Raw genomic sequence first — 20,798 nt, forward strand, 5'->3', positions numbered from 1 at the left:
TCAAAACAAAGTGGATGACTGCTACTGCTGTGTCAAATTTTCACGCTCCTCTTACATAATCCAATGTCTCACACTACTCCCACTCAGCTCATCACACCAGACAGCACCAGGAATGAGCAGTTCCATGACAAACACTTTATTTCTATACAGCTGAAGGTGGTTTCTTCAAAAGGCAGACAGAAGGCGACTACAATGCAGAGAACAGAGACAAGGCTGTGTGTCTGGTGAGGTGTAAACTGACTACACCTGTACAAGAGTTGACCTGATAGAGAAACTGGGCTAGAAAACAACGCAGAACGTGCATTCATTCTGGTTGGCCTAACCAACTATGCCAATGGGGGCGGGTGGGGTAAACCAAATCAAAGTGCTTCGACGTGACCCTTGAATTCAGCAACAGCTTTTAACTCCCTGCGAGTAGACTCAACGCACAGCTGCCGTGTAACAAAGTATGGTAGAGAGAGGAACACGTATTCAGTACAGGATATGACCATAGACTTAGTAGAGCACTTTGTGGCTCTATGTCCCTTAGGTACAGATCTAGGATCAGCTTACCCTCCCCAAATCCTAACCTTAAAACATTAGTGGGGAAACTGCAAAACTGACCCAAGATCAGAGTCTAGGGGCAATTTAACCCTACTTCCTCCCATACACACGTGAGCCAGTGTAAGTGAATAACCGTCCTACCTAGGCTAACATCAGTTACAAAATTGAGGTACAGTACAAATAAACCTGTTGGTTATCATCCAAGTGCACCCCACCCTTTTCCTGTAACCATCCCAACCCCTCTGTTCTCATCTGCAAGCCCACTGAATATTCAAGCTAGAAAGGGGCATCATGACAAAAATATATTACAGTAAACATCAGGTCATTGGAACAAGGAGTGAACAGAACAGCCCAGTACCTACTCTAGGCAGGGCGAAAAAGGGCAACCAGGCACATGTTTTTTTCTTTTTTTCCCCATGATTCACATTGGTTTTATATTCATACAGCTAAAGCTGTCTGTCTTTCAGACCATGAGTTGAGGCGCTACCACCGTTTGGTAGTAAGGGGTGTTGGAGGTACAATTACCAAGTCAAGTCATTTGCAGCGAGGCACCACCCAATGGTTATGATGGAGTTCAATGTGGCGACGTCCACCATCCATTCCAAGCTACCTTTACCTGGCTCTTGGATAAAAAGTCAGATTCAAGGAGGTCTTGGCTGGATCCATCGACCCCCCCCCCCCCTCCCCAGTAAGCACTGTCATTAGGCACCAGGGAGACAGCACACCCTTCCTTTGGTGGAGCTGCTCAGTTCATGATTTATAAATCCAATAGTTCTCAAAAGTTCAGTCACAAAGTGCATTGGCTGTGGACTCGTCCGTCGTCGTCGGTATCCATTCGGGTCAGATCAGTCGGTGGCAGGCAGTTGATTGGCTGAGCAGGAGAGGGGGGGGGGGGGGGGGGGGTCACATGATGCAGCACTTGTTCTTGAAGATGTGTGGGTCTTTGTAGCGCAGTCTCTGTTTGGGTCGGTACTTCTCCAGGTAGGTCAGCTGCTTGCTGTTGATCGCCCCTCGGCGCTTCCTGGAAAACAAAAAAACATGGATATTGAAGAACGAACTACAGTAAGAGAACTGAGCTCAACAGACCTCATCGGAAGAGGTTCATATCCTCTCTAATAATAGGGCCAATTGTTCAAAACAGACAGATGCATTTAAATCAGTCAAAAAAGGTGTGTCTGACAGCCATGACAATGAACGCAAGAGCAACAAGTTTCATAACATGACCGCAGTAGATCAAGAGAGTTTGGCAGAATACAGAAGAGAAGAACGGAAAGAGAGGAGGGATACTCACTGTCTGATGAACTGGATGGCGTCCTCATACTTCATACCACTCTCGATCAGAGCCAACGCCACCAGCACCGGGGCTCTGCCAAGACAGAACATCCACAGCAGGCCAGTCAGAAACAATCACTTCACTAACTGATATAGAAAGATGGCTTTCTTAGATTCCTTTCCAGATGGGATGCAAATAGCCCAAAGCTTCATTCAGGCCCTCCGGCACCAAAATGATCTATTGAAACCAATATGATTTTAGGCAGGGTACAATAGAGAAGGGGATAGATAGGGGGCTAAGGCCAACTATACAAATGGTAGGGGACACACTGCTATACCTTACTGTACAGAACAGAATAACCTGTGGCTGGATAGGACAGTGACTCCTCCAGAATACGAGGGCCAGAGTACAGCTGGTGAGTGGTGCCCTTTACTGAAACAGTGAAAGCTTGGGACATGGAGGGTGAAGTTGCTCCTAGATGCTGATCTGGGATCAGTTTAGCATTTCCACCACTAATGGTTAGGATTGGGGAAGGAGAAGCTAGATCTGTACCCAGATGAAAACTTCGCCCCAGAGTGTGTGGGACATAGAAAGGCAAAGTGTGAGACAATGGCTGTGTGTTTGTGCACTCTCATACACAACCTTCTCAAACAGAGCATCCCTTACAAGGCACAGACAGAGCTATGTGCTTTCAGCCAGACAAACTTACACTAACCTGTTTAATCCACAAAAGCTTTAGCCCAACACTGCTTACTAATAGGGTTAAGGGAAGGGGGCTCGTTCCGCTATAACCTCAGAGTTTTGGGTCTTTTTAATGATTAGCGGGGATAAAGATGTTTTTTTTGGCGACTTACACATGGCAATTCTCAGAATAACCAGGAACACAATATTCTGTGAACGTGTCAAAACAAATCAATCATGGGCCATTAAGGTTTTTAACTGTTAGACACACAAATCCAAAACACTTAACCTAAACTTAAGCCTGCAACCCCCTCTTCGCTCAGAGAAAAAGGGTGCTGAAACAGTCTTTCCCATTTGAAACGTATTAAAATAAATAAGTTGGGCCAAGAAAACATTGGCACCCTTTCAAAAGCTGAGGCTAGCTCCTTGGGGAGAAGGGAGACGTGCGTCAGAGATGGGCTTATACTGCCCCCAAACCCAGACTGCCAGGGTTATACTGCCCCCAAACCCAGACTGCCAAGGTTATACTGCCCCCAAACCCAGACTGCCAAGGTTATACTGCCCCCAAACCCAGACTGCCAAGGTTATACTGCCCCCAAACCCAGACTGCCAAGGTTATACTGCCCCCAAACCCAGACTGCCAGGGTTATACTGCCCCCAAACCCAGACTGCCAGGGTTATACTGCCCCCAAACCGCCAAGGTTATACTGTCCCCAAACCCAGACTGCCAGGGTTATACTGCCCCCAAACTAGACTGCCAGGGGCGGGAGCCCCCTCCCACCATGTCACTCGGTTTATGAATCTACCCCTACTACGTTCTGTTGGACTGTTTGTTTGTGTGTGTGTGTGTGCGCACCACACTCTCTAATAAGAAGAAGAGCAGCAGCCACACTGTGTTACAAAGTTTGATCAGTATAATACTGTCCTATTGTTCAAAAACATGTCCCAGTGGGGAGGGACACCAACTGTCCCAGTGGGGAGGGACACCAACTGTCCCAGTGGGGCGGTTGCTAGCTAGAATGGCTCACTTTCTCCCTTCACAGCTTCAAAACGACAGGAGGGAAAGTTAGCCTATCCCTGCTGCAGACAGAGGGGTGGATCCAGGGTCATCTCTAGTTACTGGGCTGCTAGGCTGGGGCCTGATATAAACACTCGATGGAATGGGATGGAACAGCAGATTCAATTATAGGGTATTGGCCCCCGCTCCGCTCCGACTGGGGCCAGGCCTGATCCCAGCTAAAAGGTCATGGAAAGAGCCCAGCGTACGTACAGTGAAGAGGGGACCGCAAAAACAAATGCCTCCTTCCTGTTTCGTCTTCAGACTTCACCCCCCGGTGCCTCTAATAATACTGTGGGATTACTGAATTGCTGCAGCACGGGAGCACCAAGGGGACTGTTTGTGTTGACTTTGGCCCAGTGCTAGGCTAGCTAGCTAGCCCTCAGAGAGAAGGGGAGACAGGGAGGGGGTCTGAGTCTACAGACAGGTCTAGAAGAGGTTGTTCAGTTTGATGGGGTGGGCAGCTATGCATTAGCCTGGTCCCATATCTTTTTGTGATTTCTTGCCAACTCCTTTGGTTATTGTCACACCAGCACACACAGATCTGGGACCAGGCTACCTCATTGTGGCTGTGTACAGGAAGAGTGGGTACTGGGAAAACTCACGCTGAAGCGCTGAGCTAGAAGGATACTCGCCGCCATTATCTGTCTTACTCAGAAGGCCCCTGTTCCTTTCCCTAGAGATTAACAATGGGTATGTCCCAAACGGCACCATATATAGTGTACAGGGAATGGTGCCACTTGGGACGCAACCAGAGGTGCCTATCCTATCCTTGAACCTGGAGAGGTGTGGGCACAGTGAGAATGAGCCTCCCTTGACCCAGGTTTAACCAACTGACTGGCAGATAAACTTGGTAAGCACTGTGCAAAGCTCAGTGACAGTCAACACAACCTCTTTGGATCCGGTTCCCTGTGATACCTTGTTAACCTTAAATCAAAAATGTCCCCTTGATCTGATTATAAGCAATGATATGCATGAATACTCAAACACTGTTGTCCATTCACTACAGAGCATCCTACTGGTCCCCTAATACAGAGTATCAATAATAATAATAATAATAATAGCCATTTAGCAGATGCATATACCCAAAGTGTGCATACATTTTAAATATAGGTGGTCCCGGGAATCAAACCCACTATCATGGTGTTATGAGCACCATGCTCTACCAACTGAGCTGGTCCCCTCACCTGCCCAGTCCAGCCACACAGTGCACGGCTACGCAGCAGCCTGGATCCTCTAGGAAACGGGACCTTAGCAGACTCAGCCAGTCCTCCACCACCTTAGAGGGAGGGGGCGCACCGTCGTCAAACTGCCAGTCCTGGGGAGAGAGAGATAGACTGAGGCCTTAGGGCTCAGACACACCAATCGCATTTGCTGGCTGAGAGTACTTAGCACCTCTGAACATAATTAGCACACCGATTTTACATGTAGAATCTTGTGAAAACGATCGGCAGATTAACACTAGATCTACTTTTGGTGCGATGTGTTCGAGCATTAATGACACGATGCTCCTGGGAAATAGTATGGTTTGGAATCTCATGCATAGCACTTTGGAATGTTGTGTTGACTGTACTGGAAGTGTTCTCTATTGTCATTTTCTAAGCTTCACAAAGTTGTTTAAAATGAAAGTTCAGGTGACCACAGTGGTGAAAACATTGGTTTGCATGCCACTGCAATGCCAAGCACACTAGGATTGGGCAGTATACCGTATACCAGGGTATTTGGGATGGTTTTTCAATACCATTGAAACTATTTATTTGAAGTTTTTTAATACATTTTAATATTTGTAGCAATTCTTTAAAGTAAATATCTGCAGTTAACTTGTGTAATACATTAGGAGATAAAGCAGATTGCGTTCTTCCTTTCACCCATCACATTATTTTACAGTATGAAGCTTACTTAGTTCCCCAGAACAGGTTATCCAGTCACGTGTTTGTTTGTAAATAGCACAACGGGTGAAAGCGGGAGCAGGTGAGTCCGGCTGTGTATTGACAGGTGTCGTGTTTTTTTGCTTCAACAGAGTGATCAGGAACGTGCAACTATAGTTTTCCTTCACAGAAAATACATTAATGCAACACATTCAGCAGAAAATAGATTCATTTTCATCAGATGACAACAGAAGTACAATGCTATTTGGCTGGCAGCCACAAGTAAATGAGCTTACAACGAAAAAGCTAACACTATGCATGTCCATCATATTTCTAATGTGTAGGCCTATCATAAAAAATAATGTAGCCAGCTATATTTCAAATTTTTTGCTTAAAGTTAATCTTGCGTTTTACCTGAGAAATAGGCTGGCTACAAAGAGAAAAGCACCGGAGAACAGTAGCTACAGTACAAATCAGTTAGAGCGCTGTCTGCTCATCTGAACAGAATTAGTCTGATGCCGAGCAGAAATTACAATAAGAAGCATTTTAGATCTGTGCTTACAAATCGCAGCAAGATACACTATATATACACACAGTGCAATCGGAAAGTATTCAGACCACTTCACATTTTCCACATTGTTACGTTACAGCCTTATTCTAAAATGGATGAATTTTTAAAAACACAACACCCCTGCTGAAAAACATCCCCACAGCATGATGCTGCCACCACCATGCTTCACCGCAGGGATGGTGCCACCACCATGCTTCACCGCAGGGATGGTGCCATGTTTCCTCCAGACGTGATGCTGGCATTCAGGCCCAAGAGTTCAATCTTGTTTCTCATGGTCTGAGAGTCTTTAGTTGCCTTTTGGCAAACTCCAGACGGGCTGTCATGTGCTTTTTACGGAGTAGTGGCTTCCGTTTGACCACTCTACCATAAAGGCCTGATTGGTGGAATGCTGCAGAGATTGTTTGTCCTTCTGGAAGGTTCTCCCATCTCCACGGAGGAACTCTGGAGCTCTGTCAGAGTGACCATCGGGTTCTTGGTCACCTCCCTGACCCTTCTCCCCCGATTGCTGAGTTTGGCCAGCTCTAGGAAGAGAGTCTTGGTGGTTCCAAACTTCTTCCATTTAAGAATGATGGAAGCCACTGTGTCCTTGGGGACATTCAATGCTGCTGAAATGTTCTACCTCATGGCTTGGTTTTTGCTCTGACGTGCACTGTCAACTGTGGGACTTTATTTAGACAGTTGTTTGCCTTTCCAAATCATGTCCAATCAATTTAATTTATCACAGGTGGACTCCAATCAAGTAGTAGAAACATCAAGGATGATCAATTTAAACAGGATGCACCTGAGCTCAATTTCGAATCTCATAGCAAAAGAAGGTCTGAATACTTATGTAAATCAGGTACAGTTGAAGTCGGAAGTTTACATACACTTAGGTTGGAGTCATTAAAAGTCATTTTCAACCACTCCACAAATTTCTTGTCAACAAACTATAGTTTTGGTAAATCGGTTAGGACATCTACTTTGTGTATGACACAAGTAATTTTTCCAACAATTGTTTAGACAGACAGATTATTTCACTTATAATTCACTGTATCACAATTCCAGTGGGTCAGAGGTTTACATACACTAAGTTGACTGTGCCTTTAAACAGCTTGGGAAATTGCAGAAAATAAAGTCATGGCTTTATAATCTTCTGATAGGCTAACTTACATAATTTGAGTCAATTGGAGGTATACTTGTGGATGTATTTCATGGCCTACCTTCAAACTCAGTGCCTCTTTGCTTGACATCATGAGAAAAATCAATAGAAATCAGCCAAAACCTCAGAAAAAAATTGTAGATCTCTACAAGTCTGGTTCATCCATGGGAGCAATTTCCAAACGCCTGAAGGTACCACGTTAATCTGTACAAACAATAGTATGCAAGTATAAACACCATGGAACCATGCAGCCGTCATATCGCTCAGGAAGGAGATGCGTTCTGTCTCCTAGAGATGAACGTACTTTGCTGCGAAAAGTGCAAATCAATCCCAGAACAACAGCAAAAGGACCTTGTGAAGATGCTAGAGGAAACAGGTACAAAGGTATCTATATCCACAGTAAAACGAGTCCTATATCAACATAACTTGAAAGGCCGCTCAGCAAGGAAGAAGCCACTGCTCCAAAACCATCATTAAAAACACCAGACTACGGTTTGCAACTGCACATGGGGACAAAGATCGTACTTTTTGGAGAATGTCATCTGGTCTGATGAAACAAAAATAGAACTGTTTGGACATAACGGTCCCGTGTGGCTCAGTTGGTAGAGCATGGCGCTTGCAACGCCAGGGTTGTGGGTTCAATTCCTACGGGGGGACCAGGGTTCAATTCCCACGGGGGGACCAGGATGAATATGTATGAACTTTCCAATTTGTAAGTCGCTCTGGATAAGAGCGTCTGCTAAATGACTTAAATGTAAATGTAAATAATGACCATCGTTATGTTTGGAGGAAAAAGGGGGAGGCTTGCAAGCCGAAGAACACCATCCCAACCGTGAAGCATGGGGTTGGCAGCATCATGTTATGGGGGTGCTTTGCTGCAGGAGGGACTGGTGCACTTCACAAAATAGATGGCACCATGAGGCAGGAAAATTATGTGGATATATTGAAGCAACATCTCAAGACATCAGTCAGGAAGTCAAAGCTTGGTCGCAAATGGGTCTTCTAAATGGACAATGACCCAAAGCATACTTCCAAAGTTGTGGCAAAATGGCTTAAGGACAACAAAGTCAAGGTATTGGAGTTGCCATCACAAAGCACTGACCTCAATCCTATAGAAAATGTGTGGGTTGAACTGAAAAAGTGTGCGCGAGCAAGGATGCCTATAAACCTGACACAGTTACACCAGCTCTGTCAGGAAGAATGGGCCAAAATTCACTCAAATTATTGTGGGATGCTTGTGGAAGGCTACCCGAAACGTTTGACCCAAGTTAAACAATTTAAAGGCAATGCTACCAAATACTAATTGAGTGTATGTAAACTTCTGACCCACTGGGAATGTGATGAAAGAAAATAAAATCTGAAATAAATAACTACTATTATTCTGACATTTCACATTCTCAAAATAAAGTGGTGATCCTAACTGACCTAAGACAGGGAATTTTTACTCTGATAAAATGTCAGGAATTGTGAAAAACTGAGTTTAAACTTATTTGGCTAAGGTGTATGTAAACTTCCGACTTCAACTGTATGTTTAAAAAATATATATACACAAAATTAGCAAAAATGTCTAAAAAACTGTTTTTGTTTTGTCATTTTAGGGTATTTTATGGAGATTTGAGGGGGGAAAGTATTTAATACATTTTAGAATAAGGCTGTAACGTAACAAAATGTGGAAAATGTAAAGGGGTCTGACTACTTTCCAAAGGCACTGAATAAAAGTATGTAGACACCCCTTCAAATTAGTGGATTCGGCTATTTCAGTCACGCCCGTTGCTGACAGGTGTATACAATCAAGCACACAGTCATGAAATCTCAATAGACAAAAATTGGCAGTAGAATAGCCTTAGTGAAGAGCACAGTACCAGCCACAGTGGTTTGGACTCAGGGCCTGTTGATTTACAGTCACAGTAGTCTGGACCCAGGGCCTGTTGATCTAGTCACAGTATCAGCCACAGTGGTCTGTACCCAGGGCCTGTTGATCTAGTCACAGTATCAGCCACAGTGGTCTGTACCCAGGGCCTGTTGATGTAGTCACAGTATCAGCCACAGTGGTCTGTACCCAGGGCCTGTTAATCTCCAGGGAGGGAGGGACAAACCTGGCTGGCTGTCTGGGGAGCGTTTAAAATGCATCACTAACTCATACCTCTCAACAATAGTCCCACATACAGTACCAGTCAAAAGTGTGGACACACCTACTCATTCCAGGATTTTTCTTTATGTTTACTATTTTCTACATTGTAGAATAATAGTGAAGACATCAAAACTATGAAAAAACACATATGGAATCATGTAGTAACCAAAAAAGTGTTAAACAAATCAAAATATATTTTAGATTTTACATTCTTCAAAGTAGCCACCCTTTGCCTTGACAACATTGCACATTCTTGGAATTCTCTCAACCAGCTTCACCTGGAATGCTTTTCCAACAGTCTTGAAGGAGTTCCCACATACGCTGAACACTTGTTGGCTGCTTTTCCTTCCCTCTGCAGTCCAACTCATCCCAAACCATCTCAATTGGGTTGAGGTCGGGTGATTGTGGAGGCCAGGTTATCTGATGCAGCACTCCATCACTCTTCTTCATGGTCAAATAGCCCTTACACAGCCTGGAGGTGTTTTGGGTCTTTGTCCTGTTGAAAAACAAATTATAGTCCCACTAACCAGATGGGATGGTGTATCGCTGCAGAATGCTGTGGTAGCCATGCTGGTTAAGTGTGCCTTGAATTCTAAATAAATCACTGACAGTGTCACCAGCAAAGCACCCCCACACCATCACACCTCCTCCTCCATGCCTCACGGTTGGGAACCACACATGCGGAGATCATCTGTTCACCTACTCTGCGTCTCACAAAGACACGACGATTGGAACCAAAAATATAAAATGTTGGATCAGACAAAAGAACAGACTTCCACCGGTCTAATGTCATTGCTCCTGTTTCTTGGCCCAAGCAAGTCTATTCTTCTTAGTGGTGTCCTTTAGTAGTGGTTTCTTTGCAGCAATTCGACCATGAAGGCCTGATTCAGTCTCCAATGAACAGTTGATGTTGAGATGTGTCTGTCACTTGAACTCTGTGAAGCATTTATTTGGGCTGCAATTTCTGAGGTTGGTAGCTCTAATGAACTTATCCTCTGCAGCAGAGGTAACTCTGGGTCTTCCTTTCCTGTGGCAGGCCTCATGAGAGCCAGTTTCATCATAGCGCTTGATGGTTTTTGCAACTGCACTTGAAGAAACGTTAAAAGTTCTTGAAATTTTCTGGATTGACTGACCTTCATGTCTTCAAGTAATGCTGGACTGTCATTTCTCTTTGCTTATTTGAGCTGTTCTTGCCATAATATGGACATGGTATTTTACCAATAGGAATAATCTTCGGAATACCACCCCTACCTTGTCACAACACAACTGATTGGCTCAAACACATTAAGGAAAGACATTCCACAAATTATCTTAAGGCACACCTGTTAATTGAAATGCATTCCAGGTGAATACCTCATGAAGCTGGTTGAGAGAATGCCAAGAGTGTGCAAAGCTGTCATCTAGGCAAAGGGTGGCTACTTTGAAGAATCTCAAATATAAAATCTATTTTGATTTTTTTTAAACTTTTTTGGTTACTACATGATTCCATGTGTTATGTCATAAAAAAAATTCCTTCACTATTATTCTACAATAAAGAAAAACCCTGGAATGAGTAGGTGTGCCCTAACTTTTGACTGGTACTGTAGGTGTGTCATTTATATTAAACAGTGTGGAATTACCATGGTAGCACCTAAGAGAGGAGGGAGTAGGCCTTTGATGAGGAAGCAGAGACCAAGAGTCTCTTACCCCCACAAAGCCCACACACGTGTACGCACGCACGCACGCACACACACATAATCCTACCAGGCAGCTGGGGCGGCAGTCACCACCAAAACAGACCATCTCTCATTTGGAGGTTAGGCTATTTATTTGCCTTGGGCCGTGTCTTACTGTTTTCCTAGGCTTTCTAGCATCAGCTCCTGAAGGCTAAATATTTGCAGTGTAGTACATGTTGTAAGCTGCTGCATGATGTTGGCTGAGGTAATATGGGCTCAACAAGCCAGGAACAACAGCAGCACTGGCCTACTTCAGAAACGAGGTATGATCACGCGCATGCGCACCTCGCATACTGGCGCACACACACACAGGGTTCCGTTCCGGTCAACGTGACCTCGGAATGCTTTTTAGAATGTCATAGATACAAGATGACCTGCTCCAATACCATGCTCTCAACACACAGAACACACTGTTCACATTAACTATGCAATTATGAGACCCTAGCTGTGAAATCCTGTAGCCAAGGCAACTCACTGCCTCCAGAGCATCAAATCGCAGTGGAGACATTGAATAAACATACAATTCACTATAATCAATTCCTAGTTAACAGTGATATCCCAATTGAGTTCACACTTCAACTGAAAAACTTCACATCACCTGTTTCTTCCCTATTACAACAGTTATTCAACAGTTGAAGCAGCCTTTAAGAAGAACAGCCATCCTCCCAGGTCTCCGTCCATGTGAGTGGAGTTCTAGGCAAAACACCCTGCAGGCCAGACAGATAGAGCTATGATAACAGAGTACAGCTCTATCCATCTGTCTGGCCCTAGCTTCATTGTTGTTGTCGATATTTTGGGGCACTGGACAGCTGATTGCTTAACTTCTTCGGGGTAGGGGGCAGCATTTTCACTTTTGGATAAATAGCATGCCCAAATTCAACTGCATGCTACTCATCCCCAGAATATAAAATATGCATATTATTAGTAGATTTGGATAGAAAACACTCTGAAGTTTCTAAAACTGTTTGAATCATGTCTGTGAGTATAACAGAACTTATGTAGCAGGCAAAACCCAGAGGACAAACCATTCAGATTTCTTTTTTTTTTAGGTCACTGTCTTTTCAATGAGTTTTCATTGGGACACCAGATTTCTAAGGGACTTGTTTGCAGTTCCTACCGCTTCTACTGGATGTCACCAGTCTTTGGAAATTGGTTGAGGTTTTTTCTTTGTGTAATGAAGAAGTACAGCCATCTTAAAATGAGGGTCACGAAGTAAATTGTTTGAGAGAGGCACATTACCAGAAAAGTTGCGTCAGTTTGTTTTCTTTTTGTATTGAACAGATCATCCCGTCTTCAATTTGATCGATTATTAACGTTTAAAAATACCTAACGTTGTACTACAAAAGTAGTTTGAAATGTTTTGGTAAAGTTTACATGTAACTTTTGATATATTTTGTAGTGACGTTGCGCAAGTTGGAAGCTGTGTTTTTTCTGGATGAAACGCGCCAAATAAATTGAGATTTTGGATATATATCGACGGAATTAATCGAACAAAAGGACCATTTATGTTTATGGGAAATATTGGAGTGCCAACAAAAGAAGTTCGTCAAAGGTAAGGCATGAATTATATTTTTTATTTCTGCGTTTTGTGTCGTGCCTGCAGTGTTGAAATATGCTACTCTCTTTGTTTACTGTTGTGCTATCATCAGATAATAGCATCTTATGCTTTCGCCGAAAAGCCTTTTTGAAATCTGACATGTTAGCTGGATTCACAACGAGTGTAGCTTTAATTTGGTATCTTACATGTGTGATTTAATGAAAGTTTGATTTTTATATCATTTTATTTGAATATGGCGCTCTGTATGTTCCCTGGCTATTGGCCAGGTGGGACGATTGCGTCCCACCTACCCCAGAGAGGTTAATAGAGTACGAGCCCTTTGACTAGATCTCTCCAGATTTCCCCAATATCCCTACAGAGATAAAGGAGAGGGTGGGAGGTAGCAGAGGTGTCATTCCCATAGGGGGCACAGGGACACGTGCATCTTCAGATTTGTCCTGTTTAAAATAAATGCATCTGTAATATTACTAGCCACCTAGCAATTGTATGAAGTTGGCTTTAGCTAGCCCAGCCAACTAGCTACCAAGAAGCCATTTCAGGCTACTAAAACACAGGCTAGTGTTTTAGTACTATATCTCTTGACACAATGATGAAAATAATCATGGCCTCTAAACCTTCAAGCTGCATACTGGACCCTATTCCAACTAAACTACTGAAAGAGCTGCTTCCTGTGCTTGGCCCTCCTATGTTGAACATAATAAACGGCTCTCTATCCACCAGATTTGTACCAAACTCACTAAAAGTGGCAGTAATAAAGCCTCTCTTGAAAAAGCCAAACCTTGACCCAGAAAATATAAAGAACTATCGGCCTATATCGAATCTCCCATTCCTCTCAAAAAAAATGTAAAAAGCTGTTGCGCAGCAACTCACTGCCTTCCTGAAGATAAACAATGTATACGAAACGCTTCAGTCTGGTTTTAGACCCCATCAAAGCACTGAGACTGCACTTGTGAAGATGGCAAATGACCTTTTAATGGCGTCAGACCGAGGCTCTGCTTCTGTCCTCATGCTCTGCATCTGTCCTCATGCTCTGCATCTGTCCTCATGCTCTGCATCTGTCCTCATGCTCCTAGACCTTAGTGCTGCTTTTGATACCGTCGATCACCACATTCTTTTGGAGAGATTGGAAACCCAAATTGGTCTACACGGAAAAGTTCAGGCCTGGTTTAGATCTTATCTGTCGGAATGATATCAGTTTGTCTCTGTGAATGGTTTGTCCTCTGACAAATCAACTGTAAATTTCAGTGTTCCTCAAGGTTCCGTTTTAGGACCACTATTCATTTCACTATATATTTTACCTCTTGGTGATGTCATTCGGAAACATAATGTTAACTTTCACTGCTATGCGGATGACACACAGCTGTACATTTCGATGAAACATGGTGAAGCCCCAAAATTGCCCTCGCTGGAAGCCTGTGTTTCAGACATAAGGAATGTTCTACTTTTAAACTCGGACAAAACAGAGATGCTTATTGTAGGTCCCAAGAAACAAATAGATTATCTGTTAATTAATTTTGATAGTTGTACAGTCGTCTCAAATAAAACTGAAGGACCTCGGCGTTACTCTGGACCCTGATCTTTCTTTTGACGAACATATCAAGATTGTTTCAAGGACAGCTTTTTGCCATCTAAGTAACATTGCAAAAATCTGAAACTTTCTGTGCAAAAATGATGCAGAAAAATGTATCCATGCTTTTGTCACTTCTAGGTTAGACTACTGCAATGCTCTACTTTCCGGCTACCCAGATAAAGCACTAAATAAACTTCAGTTAGTGCTAAACACGGCTGCTAAAATCTTGAATAGAACCAAACAATTTGATCATATTACTCCAGTGCTAGCCTCTCTACACTGGCTTCCTGTTAAGGCAAGGGCTGATTTCAAGGTTTTACTGCTAACCTACAAAGCATTACATGGGCTTGCTCCTACCTATCTTTCCGATTTGGTCCGGCCGTACATACCTACACGTACGCTACGGTCACAAGAAGCAGGCCTCCTAACTGTCCCTAGAATTTCAAAGCAAACCCTGCTGGTGGCAGGGCTTCCTCCTATAGAACTCCATTTTTATGGAATGATCTGCCTACCCATGTGAGAGACGCAGACTCTGTCTCAACCTTTAAATCTTTATTGAAGACTCATCTCTTCAGTAGGTCCTATGATTGAGTGTAGTCTGGCCCAGGAGTGTGAAGGTGAACAGAAAGCAACGAACCGCCCTTGCTGTCTCTGCCTGGCCGGTTCCCCTCTCTCCACTGGGATTCTCTGCCTCTAACCCTATTACAGGGGCTGAGTCACTGGCTTACTGGTGCTCTTCCAAGCCGTCCCTAGGAGGGGTGCGTCACTTGAGTGGGTTAAGTCACTGACGTGATCTTCCTGTCTGGGTTGGCACACCCCCTTGGGTTGTGCCGTTGCGGAGATCTTTGTGGGGTATACTCGGCCTTGTCTCAGGATGGTAAGTTGGTGGTTGAAGATATCCCTCTAGTGGTGTGGGGGCTGTGCTTTGGCAAAGTGGGTGGGGTTATATCCTTCCTGTTTGGCCCTGTCCGGGGTATCGTCGGATGGGGCCACAGTGTCTCCCGACCCCTCCTGTCTCAGCCTCCAGTATTTATGCTGCAGTAGTTTGTGTCTCGGGGGGCTAGGGTCAGTCTGTTATATCTGGAGTATTTCTCCTGTCTTATCCGGTGTCCTGTGTGAATTTATGTATGCTCTCTCTAATTCTCTCTTTCTTTCTCTCTCTCTCTCTCGGAGGACCTGAGCCCTAGGACCATGCCTCAGGACTACCTGGCCTGATGACTCCTTGCTGTCCCCAGTCCACCTGGCCGTGCTGCTGCTCCAGTTTCAACTGTTCTGCCTGCGGCTATGGAACCCTGACCTGTTCACCGGACGTGCTACCTGTCCCAGACCTGCTGTTTTCAACTCTCTAGAGACAGCAGGAGCGATCTATTTACATCTATATTTTTTATAGCTGTCTATATACCACCGCAGACCGATGCTGGCACTAAGACCACACTCAATGAGCTGTATATGGCCATAAGCAAACAGGAGAATGCTCATCCAGAGGCGGCACTCCTAGTGGCTGGGGACTTTAATGCAGGGAAACTCAAATCAGTTTTACCTAATTTCTATCAGCATGTTAAATATGCAACCAGAGGGAGAAAAAAAACTAGACCACCTTTCCTCCACACAGACGCGTACAAAGCTCTCCCTCGCCCTCCATTTGGTAAATCTGAATATAATTCTATCCTCCTGATTCCTCCTTACAAGAAAAAACTAAAGCAGGAAGCACCAGTGACTCGGTCAATGAGAAAGTGGCCAGATGAAGCAGATGTTAAGTTACAGGACTGTTTTTCTAGCAGGGTAGGGAACAACACATCCGCAACGCTGATCCTCAACACGGGGGCCCCTCGGGGGTGCGTGCTCAGTCCCCTCCTGTACTCCCTGTTCACTCATGACTGCATGGCCAGGCACGACTCACCAACAACACGTTTGCCGATGACACAACAGTGGTAGGCCTGATCACCGATGAGACAGCCTATAGGGAGGGGTTCAGAGACCTGGTCGTGTGGGGGCAGGACAACAACCTCTCCCTCAACGTGATCAAGACAAAGGAGATGATTGTGGACTACAGGAAAAGGAGGACCGAGCACACCCCCATTCTCATCGACAGGGCTGTAGTGGAGCAGGTTGAGAGCTTCAAGTTCCTTGGTGTCCACATCACCAACAAACTATCATGGTCCAAACACACTAAGACAGTTGTGAAGAGGGCACGACAAAACCTATTCCCCCTCAGGAGATTGAAAAGATTTGGCATGGTTCCTCAGATCCTCAAAAAAGTTCTACAGCTGCACCATCGAGAGCATCCTGACTGGTTCCAGCACTGCCTGGTATGGCAACTGCTCGGCCTTTGACCGCAAGACACTACAGAGGGTAGAACATACAGCCCAGTACATCACTGGGGTCAAGCTTCCTGTCAACCAGGACCTCTATATCAGGCGGTGTCAGAGGAAGGCCTAAAAATTGTCAAAGTCTCCAGCCACCCTAGTCATAGACTGTTCTCTCTGCTACCACACGGCAAGCGGTACCGGAGCACCAAGTCGAGGTCCAAAAGGCTTCTTAACAGCTTCTACCCCCAAGCCATTAAGACTCCTGAATAGCTAATCAAAGGGCTACCCAGACCCCTCTTTTACGCTGCTGCTATAATGTATGCATAGTCACTTTAACTCTACATGTACATATTACCTCGACTAACCAGTGCCCCCACACCGGTAACCGCCTGTATATAGCCTCACTTGTTATTTTACTGCTGCAGTTTAATTATTTGTTACTTTTACCAACAAAAAAAGTACACTTATTTGTATTTTTTTTCTTAACTTCTTAAAGCATTGTTGGTTAAGGGCTTCTAAGTAAGCATTTCACTGTTGTATTCGGCACATGTGACAAATAACATTTGATTTGAATCTTGCCCTGGAGGCAGAACTGGGCGTTAGATGGGCCAACTGCAAAGTCAATATTGGCTCTATCACAAAAATGAATGACAACAAAATTGTGCTTTTTTAAAAATCTTAATTTAAGGTTAGGGTTAGGCATTAGGGTTAGCAGTGTGGTTAAGGTTAGAATCAGATTGTGGCTGTGCCAGCTAGTGACCACGCTGCAGAATGTTTGAAAAATTCTAAATTCTCCAACTTCAGGACAGAGGGCCACTCCAGACATCCCCTCAGCCGTCCTCACGTACTTTGTGCCCCCTCAGATTTTAGTGGTGCATGACGCCCCCCAGACAAAGGCTACCCCCTCCCAGGCATTCACTTCTGTTTTTCTGGATGCTGGAGAGCTATTGCCAATTGCCATGATCCTCAATGTTTTCCAGGGCTCTGGCAGAAAGCTAAGTATGTCCTTCACATAAACAAAAATCCAGGGTCTTGTGTTTACTTAACCTCGTCCCCAGGCTATTGCGCACGGCGCATATAAGACTGGGATATCAACGATTAAATGTTGGCCTTAGTGGGATTGACCATAGAATTCAATGGGTGTGACCTACTGAGTAAAGTATTTGTCATCATTGTGTGTTGTGGGAGATAAAGCCAATATCTTTCTGTATTGGACTAACAAAGGCCAAGTTTGACACATTGGTCCACCAGACTCTTCTCCCATTTGGGTGGAAGTGTCTGGCGACAAGATTAGTGCTTACGTAACGAGAGAGAAAAAAATGGAGATGTGGAGGCCGTGCGGAGTAACCAGGCTCTGCAGCTGCCATGGCAACGATGGAACGTTGACGTATGGGTAATCAGAAACAGTGTGTCTTCGAGTTCAGATACTGGTCCGAGTTGTGTGTTTAGGGGTGACCCAGATGAGTCTTCGAAGGGGTATTGGCTGTTATCAGGATGATGGGTGTATATCAGTATTTATGCATGCATGTGTGCCTGTGTTTACGTGCATATAAGGACCGGGTGGGCTCCAGGAATTTACCCCCCCCCCCCCCATCTACCTCAGCCCCCACTGAACACAGCGCAGTTTGTTTGGTAACACTCTGCCCCCTCCTTCCCTCCCTCGTCGTGTCTTCGGGGGAATCAGTAAGGGAAGTCTTGTCTGAGACACTCCCCTCTACTCTTCACAGGGAAATGTGAGGGACATGTGACCCTGTGGTCTGTACTCACCACCACGGTGATGCCGTCCTTCTCCAGCGGAGCCTTGTCATAGGTGACCTCACACACTCTCACCACCGTCGTGGCTCCGTACTTCTTAAGGTCCTACAGGGGAGGGGGGGGGCAAGTTAGGTTAAAAGTAACTCACACTGTGTGTGTGGGGAGGGAGGGGGCAAGTTAGGTTAAAAGTAACTCACACTGTGTGTGTGGGGAGGGAGGGGGCAAGTTAGGTTAAAAGTAACTCACACTGTGTGTGTGTGAGGGGGGGGGGGTACGCGTATGTTTACAAATATAGCCTATATGTCTGCATGCACATGTTCATATGGTAGAACAGGAGTAAACAAACAAACAGGAGTCTGATCGAGTTATTTTGAAGGGTTCTGTCTCTGTCTGCCTCCTCTCACCGCCTGGTTGTCCGAAGGTGGCACCAGGACACGTCGCCATAGAAACGAAGGCTTTGTGAAATCAGGAGCCTGCGAGCGCACTGTTGTTATCATCCCTCTGTACTGTTTTATCAGTGTAGAAACAGTGTGGGGAGGAGGGGCTTGGAGCAGTATCGACATAATGTAGTAGTGCAACCAAAGCGCGCGTGAACACACAGAGAGAGAGCCGGGAGCGAGAGAGAGAGAACAGAGACAGAGAGAACAGAGAGAGATAGATAGAGAGAGAGAGAGAACAGAGAGAGAGAGAGACGGGAGCGAGAGAGAGAGAACCGGGAGCGAGAGAGAGAGAACCGGGAGCGAGAGAGAGAGAACCGGGAGCGAGAGAGCGAGAGCGAGAGCGAGAACAGGGAGAGAGAACAGGGAGAGAGAGAGAGAACCGGGAGCGAGAGAGAACAGGGAGAGAGAGAGAACAGGGAGAGAGAGAGAACAGGGAGAGAGAACAGGGAGAGAGAGAGAGAACCGGGAGCGAGAGAGAGAGAACCGGGAGCGAGAGAGAGAGAACCGGGAGCGAGAGAGAGAGAACCGGGAGCGAGAGAGAGACAACCGGGAGCGAGAGAGCGAGAGCGAGAACAGGGAGAGAGAACAGGGAGAGAGAGAGAGAACCGGGAGAGAGAGAGAACCGGGAGAGAGAGAGAACCGGGAGAGAGAGAGAACCGGGAGAGAGAGAGAACCGGGAGAGAGAGAGAACCGGGAGAGAGAGAGAACCGGGAGAGAGAGAGAGAGAACCGGGAGAGAGAGAGAGAGAACTGGGAGAGAGAGAGAGAGAACTGGGAGAGAGAGAGAGAGAACTGGGAGAGAGAGAACCGGGAGAGAGAGAGAGAGAACCGGGAGAGAATAAAGGGAGAGAATAAAGAGGGAGAACAGGGAGAGAGAACAGGGAGAGAGAACAGGGAGAGAGAACAGGGAGAGAGAGAGAACAGGGAGAGAGAGAGAACAGGGAGAGAGAGAGAACAGGGAGAGAGAGAGAACAGGGAGAGAGAGAGAACAGGGAGAGAGAGAGAACAGAGAGAGAGAGAACAGAGAGAGAGAGAGAACAGAGAGAGAGAGAGAACAGAGAGAGAGAGAACAGAGAGAGAGAGAACAGGGAGAGAATAAAGAGAGAGAACAGGGAGAGAATAAAGAGAGAGAACAGGGAGAGAACAGGGAGAGAATAAAGAGAGAGAACAGGGAGAGAATAAAGAGAGAGAACAGGGAGAGAACAGGGAGAGAATAAAGAGGGAGAACAGGGAGAGAACAGAGAGAGAACAGGGAGAGAGAGAGAGAGAGAGAACAGAGAGAGAACAGGGAGAGAATAAAGAGGGAGAATGAGAGAGATAAAGGAGAGAAAAGAACAATGGAGAAAGAGAGGGCTGGATAGAGCAGTCCTCACCTCGATGAAGCTGTTCAGGGTGGAGTTGGTGGGGTTGTGCGTGATGAGTAGCCGCATGTTCTTGTAGCACACCTCGGCCGGCGCCGGACGGTTCATACGGGCCATGTTGACAACCGTTACCCAGCTGGGGGAGCGAATGCAACACGGACAGGGACGCACAGGGGACACAAACTGGTGGACCACGGACGCCACGGTAGCTGGTGGGCTAAACTCCTCCGAAAACTCCTCTTCAATCCTCTTCTCAGTCCTTTCCCTCCTTTGAAAAGATCCGTCCTCGGGTTGGTCGATTCTCTGGTTGTCACTATGGTTGGTTTAGATGAGGAAGAGCGTAGCCACGGTCTTGGGGCTTTCACTGAAGAGTAGTGGAATAGTTAGTCCAATCACCCCATTAGAGTTCCTGAGAGAGGGTCTTATGGTGAGAGATCTAAGGGGGTGGAGAGTCCTGGGAGGCAGGGAGCCCTTCAGTGCAGGGTAGTAGGCGGAGAAGGCAGAGCAGTGGGCATCCTCCCCTGGATCAGCCTATGCCCTGGGATGTTGAGCGTGACAGTAGTCTCCAGTCTTCTGCAAGAACGCCATCAAAAGCACAGCGCCAAGGGTGTACAACTGTGTGGAGCCAAAGGGGAAGGGGCAAAGAAAGACAGAAAAGAGAGTTATCCCTGATAAATCTGAGACAAACAAGACATTGGCTGCCTCCTGACTGTAGAACTGATAACACAATGATGTTTCCCTCGCTTTCTCTCATTCCCCAACTAGCACTATGTAAATAAACTGATTGATGATGTGCAACATCAAATAATGGTCTAATGTTTCAATGAGC

The 20,798-nt window shown here is 45.6% G+C and overlaps 1 protein-coding gene across 1 annotated transcript; it reads right to left on the reverse strand.

Annotated features, from left to right (window-relative positions):
- Positions 1-130: 130 nt before the first annotated feature.
- Positions 131-20,289, reverse strand: LOC120022615 (protein tyrosine phosphatase type IVA 3). Its single transcript, XM_038966589.1, has 5 exons — positions 19,982-20,289; positions 18,182-18,274; positions 4,742-4,872; positions 1,835-1,909; positions 131-1,564 (listed from the first exon to the last, which is right to left on the reverse strand). The coding sequence occupies exons 1-5, from the start codon at positions 20,084-20,086 to the stop codon at positions 1,447-1,449; spliced, it is 522 nt and encodes a 173-aa protein (XP_038822517.1). The 5' UTR covers positions 20,087-20,289; the 3' UTR covers positions 131-1,446.
- Between the last annotated feature and the right edge of the window lie 509 nt (positions 20,290-20,798).

The sequence above is a fragment of the Salvelinus namaycush genome, chromosome 27, assembly GCF_016432855.1.
Source record: "Salvelinus namaycush isolate Seneca chromosome 27, SaNama_1.0, whole genome shotgun sequence".
Lineage (NCBI taxonomy): Eukaryota > Metazoa > Chordata > Actinopteri > Salmoniformes > Salmonidae > Salvelinus > Salvelinus namaycush.

Excerpts from the sequence above, each read along its gene's own strand:
- LOC120022615 (XM_038966589.1), bottom strand. The coding sequence starts at position 20,086 with ATGGCCCGTATGAACCGTCCGGCGCCGGCCGAGGTGTGCTACAAGAAC. Across the intron at positions 18,275-19,981 it reads CCCTGAACAGCTTCATCGAG|GACCTTAAGAAGTACGGAGC; the intron begins GTGAGGACTGCT and ends CCTCCCCTGTAG. Across the intron at positions 4,873-18,181 it reads AGGACGGCATCACCGTGGTG|GACTGGCAGTTTGACGACGG; the intron begins GTGAGTACAGAC and ends CTCTCTCCCCAG.